The sequence below is a fragment of the Engraulis encrasicolus genome, chromosome 5 (genome assembly GCF_034702125.1).
Source record: "Engraulis encrasicolus isolate BLACKSEA-1 chromosome 5, IST_EnEncr_1.0, whole genome shotgun sequence".
Classification (NCBI taxonomy): Eukaryota; Metazoa; Chordata; class Actinopteri; order Clupeiformes; family Engraulidae; genus Engraulis; species Engraulis encrasicolus.
In genome coordinates this window covers 12,596,667-12,605,326 of record NC_085861.1, presented here as the reverse complement: position 1 = coordinate 12,605,326, position 8,660 = coordinate 12,596,667, and the positions used below count along the sequence as shown (strand labels likewise).

The window sequence follows — 8,660 nt, the reverse complement described above, 5'->3', positions numbered from 1 at the left end:
TCTCTCTCTCTCTCTCTCCCTCTCCCTCTCTGCTGCATGGGGTGCTGGATGGAGGAATGATCCACTCAACATTCCCGCTCCCCCAGTCGACATTCCACAGTCTGAAGCATTCCGATTCCCAGTCCGGCCACTAATCAGGCCAAAGTAATCTAAATCAGAATCAAAGATATAGGAGGGGGGGGGGGTTGGCATAGTACAACGCCAGGGCAAGACAGGACAGACCATAGCCAGGTCGAGTGTGCGATTCTGCATCACTCTTCCTGTGTGTGCTGTAACATGCAGCATCAAGGGGAAAATGTTTCCTTTATAAGCACCATGCATATCCGGTGCATACACTATGCACACACACAAGACTCTGAAAAGAGTTTCTTAGGGATTCCTCTACCCTACTGCTCAACAACAGCGATACACTCCTGATGCCTGGCAAAGGGGGTCTATATGGTACCACTGGGGCTCCAACGGGGGAGTGGGGGAATGGGGACAGGAGGAGGAGGAGGAGAAAGGTAATGTTGTTGTGTTGGTGGTTTGCAGTGGGGCAGCTAAAAAGTGCACTTAGCATCCTCTTTTTGCCTGGGCGAAACATGTGCGGCGGGCGGGATATGATACTGTACCGCATGCAGTCTGGACAACATATAGCATTTCAAAGCAATTCCCTAATTGCTTCCAGGCCAAGGTTGATAGCCTATATGGAAGCAATCCCTGCTTTCAAATCTTTTCATCCACAGATTGGGAAACATTACAGTGTTAAGTAAACTTGACCCATGAATGGCTAATTCATTGGGAAATAGCCTGTTGATCATACAACCTGGGCCATATGAGTCTGAAAGCCCCTGTACTTCCCTCTGTTAGTATGGCTCCCATATGTTACGGGTTAGCCCCTGCGTCAAGGAGCACACACATGGTGCCGGCTACGCACTGTGTGCCATCACAGCAGCCCTCGTAGGGTACTTAGAAGGTCATAGCATGGAAGGGTGTGAAGACTAACAAGAGCACAAAATGAACTTTGGGAGAAATGGATTGCATTGTGCCGGGCTGTCTGTCTGTCTGCCTGGCCGAAATGGAGCAACATTACATAAAGTCTTTGCATAATCTGATTGAAAACAAAGTTCAAAATTGCGGAAACGACTAGTGTGAAACAGATGAAATTCCAGACAGCTGAGCTCTTGATTCGACATGATATTAAAGTGGTTATATAGTTTATACTGCTTTGATATGGGTGGAAACGGATGTCATATGAAAGAGCTTTTCTTGTGAGCATTTTAATGGATTTGGAAAGAGGTGAAGAGGTGGTAAATAAGTGGTGTTGCCATTAACGTTGCTGTTCTCCAGGGACCCTTTCCGGCATGGTTTAATGAGTCCATGTTAACACAAAACATTACAAATTCAGACAACACCAAATATATCGTTAACTGTTCATTTAAGAATCTCATTTCCAAAACATGAATGTGTTTCTCAGAGTCATCACTAGATAGCCAGAAGATAGCCAATGCTCTTCAATATGACTGTTGTTACATTTGAGGGCAGAGTTAAGTCATCAGAGGTACACAGGGAATATATTTTTTGTCTCATTTTATTAGTACAGTAAGTGTGGATAATTATCCATTAATATATATTCATATAGAATTGAAAAGAACTCAACACTATAGCTGAATGCACCTCAGATTTCAGAACCTATGTAATTTTGAGGTAGACATCAATAATGGTATTTCCACCCTCGGCAAATATTGAATACAGTTTAAATTAATCTCATCAAAGTATGAAATACACGATTACCATGAGACTCTGTACATCACAAATAATAAAATAATTATTATAGAATAGAAATTATAACGATTTGAGTGCATTTATAATGTATATATTTATATATATATATTTACAAAGAAATGTAGTTGGTCATTTCTCCATTCGTTGCACTTGTACAGGTTTTCACTATACAACTATTTACAGCTCAAAATAATGAACAGCAGTGCATTCAAAGCTAATGTGCATTTAAATATCATCTTGTTTTCGAGTCCTTTCTCGTCAGTCAGTTTGTCGTGGACACAAATATTCTTCTGACTACTTGAAAACGGGGCAGTCAGTTGTTATGGAAGTGCATTTTTGCAAATATGCAGATATTGTAAATTATTTCGTTCACGTCAAAAGAGGATGGGGTTGTTGACGCACAGCCACGGACTGCGCTATGCGAGCTGTTGGTGAAGCTCAAAACCATCCTCGTGACTTTCACCCCAGTCCCCAGGCACTTCATTTTTTTCGTCAACAGAGTGTACATCAGTTTCGTACACTCTATGCAGTCTTGAGGCCTCTGGAGATCCACCTGAGCGCTATAGCGCCCGAGTGCCGGATGCCGGGAGGGCAACTCCTCCTGGGATGTGTGTGGGCAGACAGTCGTCTGCCCGGGCAGACAGTCGTCTGCCCAGTCCAGGTAATGTGTTTGGTAGATTACATTCACCACTTGGTTAAAAAGCAAAGGTCCTTCCTTTCGGGCGTCTGACAGCGTCTAGGCGACGAGTGACCAGTGTCACCTGTCAGCACGCTAGGGCAACTAGCAGCGGGGCGAAACAGGTTACAGTTCCACGGCCCCGTGCAACGGATTTATTTTTCAACAGGTGTTCCACACCTGCGTCAATTGAAATCAGAGTTTGATGACGAGCGTAAATTGTTTTGTTTTTTTCCTGATCGGTCGCTATCCTGCACGGGCAAGTGACTTGGGGGTGATCCAAATGTGCTGATAGACGTTTTGCCATCTCTCGCATGCGTCTGTGTGGTGACGGCCAAATAGAGGGGATGCGCACATTATTTTGACTTGGGATCTGGGTCAGAATGGTGTTTTGTTTGTATGTTTGTTTGGTTGCGGTATACATATTGTTGTGGTTATCATGTGACAGTGGACAAGGCTTGGGACGACAGAGTAAACAGTTGTAATTCTACTGAAAAAATATTTTTTTTACGCAAGAATCCCTTTTGAACGAGAAAAGAGGCCCACGTTGTGCGCCCATTTGCTTTCAGACTGAACCTTTAGTGGGTTTGCTGTCTGCATTTGTCTGAGCAGGGATGTGATGTTTGATTCACGCTGTGATGGATGGCTGGTGCTTTTCTTTTCTTTTTTCTAGGCCTATAAAAAAGGAGGGCGTCTTCGAATGATGGGGGCACTGAGGACGCTACCTGCAACCGCACTGTTCTACCACCATGTCTTCATATTGTTTGTACACAACGTTATTACCAGAGTCAATGTACAGTATACTGATGGGACTCAGTTTGGTAGGAACACAACAGCTTGGAGGTGTGCTGTTGGGATCCATTGAGTTCATGAGAGTTTGTATGATTGCGTGGTTGGTTGGCTCAAGGTGCGATCTCAAGGGGAAGTCGCACAGACCCTCGCAGTGGTAGGCTTCGTAATCCAGGGGCGCGATGATCCAGTCGTCCCATCCCAGTTCCTTAAAATTGACATGAAGCGCTTTTTTGCTGCACCTCGATTTCGACTTTTTCCCATGCCGCTTGCCGTGGCGGTTGCCCAGAGCGGTCCTCCGCCTGCGCCTGGCCTTAAACTGCAGGCCACTCTCCTCTTCGGTCCAGCGGGAGCCCCTGGACTTAATCTTCTCTTTCATTTCATTGAACAAGTTCTCTCTCTTCCGAGACCTGGTGTACACCACCAAGATAGCCTTCTCTTGCTGGGAGCGACCGTTCCTGTCAAATCCCAAGTGTTTCAAGTCGATTTCCGTTTCTGATTTACCGATGGTGCCCTTGAGCTGAAGGCAAAGCTGGTGGTTGTCTTGGCTGGAGTGATGTCGATTTTTAAACATTCCCCAAACGTCCAAAACCTCCCAGCCGGGTTTTCTGGAATCCTGGAGATCAATGGTTCTGGAATCCAGTAGCCTGTCTGATCGGCAGGGGAGTAAGTGAATGCCGTAGAGATCTAGTGGGGACGCCTGGAAATCCCCGGGAGCCTTTCGAAATATCCTTAATTCAGCTCCAACCAGCTCTTCTTTGTCTGAAAGGGTTGAGACATCAAACAGATACTTTTGTCTTCGCAAAGGAGAGTGCAAGAGATCGTCTGCAAGATAAAAAGAAATAATTGCAGTCAGATTCACTTAGGGAGTACAGTACTCAGGGTAGGGGGGGAGTGGGGGAGGGCTCACATTCTCACAAAGAGGCCAGATACATGGCCTTATTTCATGTTTTTCTGTGCCCACTCTCCAGCTTGCACTGAGCCAAACTCAGTGTGACACCTCGGCAAACTAAAAAGAAAGGGGTACCAGGAGAGATAGGCCTTGCCTTTCTTGGCGCAATCGTCAACTTTTACGCAAAATAAAACATTAATTATTATTATTATTATTATTATTATTATTATTATTATTGTTATTATTATTATTGTTGTTGTTGTTGTTGTTTTATTATTATTATTATTGTTATTACAGTATTAGTAACAGCAACAACAGTGGCGTAAGTCAGAGTATTCCTTATAGCAACATTAGTAGGCTATCAGCATAGTCAAGTGTAAGCCGGAACGTTTTACGCACAGGGGAAATGGAATTATAAATCCACTTTAAAACTGAAACTATGCACAAATGTACATAGAATTGTATGTTGTAAAGTTAACAAATACAGCGACATATTTATCTTCTTAACCATGTATTTATTAGTTTTGAGTGTTGGTTTAACTGAATGTAGGCCTGCATGTTCACAGAAGGCATACATGCATTGGTTAACAATTAGGCTAAACAAACAAAATTAATCGAATGATGCCAAAATGTAACGTTGACCTGAGACCCTTGTATTTTGCAGGTTGAACATTTTTGCTAGATTATTGCTCACACGAAAGCACGTTTTGAACAAAACCTAGGGGGATTACATTTTATTGGCAAATATATTTGAATTTCACACGTAGGCTTATAGTTGGCGAGAGGGTAGGCCTAAGCCTCGTGCCCTTGAATCCAAACTACAGACCCAGATAAACTGTCTCTGTGGCCTCATGCGTTTCATTTTTTTAGTTCAGGGTTCACGGAACGAAAAAAAAGCAGTGACGCTTTCCAAAATATTTCCATGAGGAGGGAATAAGAGACCTAGTGCTGGAGCCCACAAGCGGTGCGGATGATGCCAGAATATGCAGGCTAAGGGAGGCATACTGTACACTCGGCTGAACAATACACAATTAATGCATTATTCTCCCTTTCGGAATTTAGAGGCCACTTGCATCATTTCGGTGCGAATGGATGCAAGAGCCATACGAAATCAAACGAGTTTGCTGCGTTTACTAGCAGAGCAATTTAATTCCCAATTCTCACAGCCCTTGTAACTTTGTGACAAGTGAATTCGAGACCTCGAATATTTTAGGTGACCAGCTAATAGGATGGATGTCAGCATGTTTCGGATGTAAATGTCATATATAACCTATAGCATTAATTAAGACCTTGAAAAATGTTTCAAAATTCTAATTCCTTAAGAATTTACATCGTTATTTTTTATGTTTAACTGGACAAGTAATTAAAATCACAACTATAAACATTGGCCAAAATACCAGTCTTTCGGTTAAGTGGTGCATTCTTATCGTGCCGCCCGTCTACTCGGACTTTAATACATAAGCGATTAAGCGATCACTCACAAAGACATTTGTATCACATCGTCTGTATTTTCCCGTGCGTGAACCCAGCAGAGTTAAATAGTAAAAGTAGATTGAAACCTCGTGTTTGTTTCAGTTGCTTCGCGCGTATGGTATGCATTACCGTTTTTATAAGACCTCAAACAAATCGAATACAAGGTCACCGAATAATTAACAGTTCTGAATTCCCTCCTTCCCCATTAAAATACTTCCCGCTTGTATTTCATCCCTTTTGCCAACGACAACATTCCTGCTTCAAAAGTGATTATAGGCCGTGTAACTTATTGTGATCACGTCTACACTTTACAGGCGTTTATTTCAAAGGAAATTATATTTGCACAATGCACAATAATGATACTTATCAGAGGAAATACCCATTAGGCTACGATGTAATGATTAAACTCTTTACGCACAGCTACAACCATAGTGCACCCCAGAGTTGTTTCACTGTAACTTTTATTCAGATTGCTAAAACTTGCAGGATTTCATTACTATGGGTCGTACGTGTGTGTGTGTGTGTGTGTGTGTGTGTGTGTGTGTGTGTGTGTGTGTGTGTGTGTGTGTGTGTGTGTTGAGAGAGAGAGAGAGAGAGAGAGAGAGAGAGAGAGAGAGAGAGAGAGAGAGAGAGAGAGAGAGAGAGAGAGTTCTCGTGGAGGCTACTGGGGCCAGCAAGCGCCATCTGCGTTTTAATGAGTTACTTCGAGTGCCAAAAGTGATTTTCATACATCCATGTTGTTCTTGTCTGATCCAGTGGACAACCTGGGAACCCCGGTCTATTCCGAGTGAACTATTTAACTATTTACCTTTTGATCGACATTGGATTTTCATTACAATTAAAACCACTTGTGGAAAACCCAAATTACGACGGACACTTCTTGAAGCACGCTTATCAGACAAACGCATTCCAGTCCAATTCAGTGGCGCTGGTGGACCGAAATATCCATCACGACCTGACGCGTCGCCTCCAATAATTGGAGGTTTCAATATTCGGACAGAATGTTTAATCGTTTCTTCTCATAGTTTGTGATCTAAATGCGAGGTATCGGCAATAGCCTAAACAACTACAGACAATTATAGTAAGTGAACAAAAAGCAGGGAGGGAAAATGGTTTTGTTTTTTTTTTACTTCACAACATGCACACAGAGAGAGACGCAGCAACACCAGCCTCGCCATGGGGACGGAAGTTCTTTAAAAAAAATTCTCCTCGTCATTTTTGGTGATGTGCCATTGGCTGGACTTGTTCATTATGAGAGAATAGACAGTGTTTGATATGTTATGACAAGAACAGGCAATTAGATCGCAGAGTTCAAATACTCCAATCAGTGGTTTGATACTAAACACTCCTCGGAACGGGCCAACAGAGGGTCAGCATCGGTGGCACATCAAATCAAACTCGGCGGAGAAAGTGAAGCTTTTCCTTCAAATAAGTTTCACAGGTCTTACAGCGGACGGCTTTTACTAACCAAGAGGGAACAGCACGCCTGTCGCCCATCGATGCGCTCATTTCGCTCCAAGTGAACGTACTCCAATGTACACAAGGCCCTGTTTTGCCCGAGTCCAGATAGTACTCTCCTATACAAACTGTCGCCAACAAATCGTGTAGGGAAGTAAAGCGCCTTTTAATTTTGTGTTCTTTGGGCAAGAGTTTTAGCAGACTTTATGTAACCAATTTACATGGTTTTACAGCTTTGTGTAGGACCATGTCCAATTAGAGGTTGATAGTAGGGTCTACTGTAAAAGTAGAAACTTAATGCCACTGATAAAAGTTGGATTTTTTTGTCTTTTAAGTAGCCTATTTAACAAGCATCTTGTGTACTTTGAAGCTACTTGATCGGATACAGCCCCGTAGGTCATGCAGTGCATGGCAGGCAGTGTGCCTATGGTGCGAACAGGTTGGACCGCTTGCGCGCGAGGATGGTAGGAATAATTTATTGCCTGCATTTAGAAAATGTCTCAATTAGTGTTTTATTACCGCATTACTGCCGACTATAAAACTAAGAACAGAGACTTTGGACATGTTGCTGGCGCTGTAACCCAGCGCAGGGATATCCGAATTCTATAGGTAATGTTTTATTATACAACCTACTATATATTTTTTCCTCCAAAATGATTAGATTGTGAGAAAGCAGCCGGGAAACACAATTACCAAAATGGATCATTTCAATTTTATACTAGCCTCTCATGTCAAAGAAGCACGATGGAGCCTTGTGCACAAGTTTGTTTAAAACTTTTTGTGAATGGCCTTTTCATGCAAGCAATGATGCCCACTTGTTAAGTCACAAGGTATTTTGAACATTTCTAAAAACGTGGGTTTGCGTCTCATGTTGATAATTCGCTTAATGCGCAGACAATGTTGTGTAAGTGCTGTGGGGCAGGGTGCTGGATTTTAAATCAGAAACACAAACCTTTTCCTCTGTCCACAAAACTTGTGATGGTATTGGCCGACTTTGAAGAGCGGAAAAAACTCGCGTTTATGCCCAGTTTCTCGGCTGCCGAATATGTCCTGTAAATGGAGATCATGTAGTCGTGGGGCACAACCGCGTCTTTGAACTCATCCCGGTGACGGCCGAGAGCCGAGGAAGATGATGCAAAGATTTCTTTGATAAATTTGTGTGACCTTGCTCCGTCATACGGGACCCTAGCCCCCCGGTTTCTTCTCGGAGCTGCGGAGATGAGCGCAGCGGACTGGAAACATGGTAAATTCCACAGGAAGAGAAAGAGTGCGTAATATGCCACTGCTCGAAAGGCATCCATGGTGGTACTGTCCAAAAAGCTTTGCAGGGCCCTCTCCACAGTGCAGCCGGGTTGGAAGAAACTTGTAGTCGCGGGCAAACTCACTGCGCTTACGGGCTGGTCTGCCGCACTTCACAAGCTAGTGCGCTCGCACTCCACACACAAGTGGAGAGCCTACAGAGTGCTCGAGGAAACACGCCCACTCAGTCACTCATGCAGTCGTGCACTCATGCAGCGAACTTCTCTCTGCTCTTTCTATCCTACCGTTGGGACGAGGAAAAGACACCTCTGACGCTTTGGGAGGGAGGGCTGGGGATGTCACAGCGTC

At 43.6% G+C, this 8,660-nt stretch overlaps 1 protein-coding gene across 1 annotated transcript; it reads right to left on the bottom strand.

Moving 5' to 3' along the window:
• Positions 1-1,864: 1,864 nt before the first annotated feature.
• gdf6a (growth differentiation factor 6a) lies at positions 1,865-8,457 on the bottom strand. Its single transcript, XM_063198697.1, has 2 exons — positions 8,005-8,457; positions 1,865-4,054 (listed from the first exon to the last, which is right to left on the bottom strand). Exons 1-2 carry the CDS (start codon positions 8,351-8,353, stop codon positions 3,162-3,164), a joined length of 1,242 nt encoding a protein of 413 aa, XP_063054767.1. The 5' UTR covers positions 8,354-8,457; the 3' UTR covers positions 1,865-3,161.
• Between the last annotated feature and the right edge of the window lie 203 nt (positions 8,458-8,660).

What these genes read in the sequence shown, in the direction of transcription:
- gdf6a (XM_063198697.1), bottom strand. Translation starts at nt 8,353, where the DNA reads ATGGATGCCTTTCGAGCAGTGGCATATTACGCACTCTTTCTCTTCCTG. An exon ending in TTTTGTGGACAGAGGAAAAG is followed by an intron (nt 4,055 to 8,004) that starts GTTTGTGTTTCT and finishes TTTATCTTGCAG; the next exon opens with ACGATCTCTTGCACTCTCCT.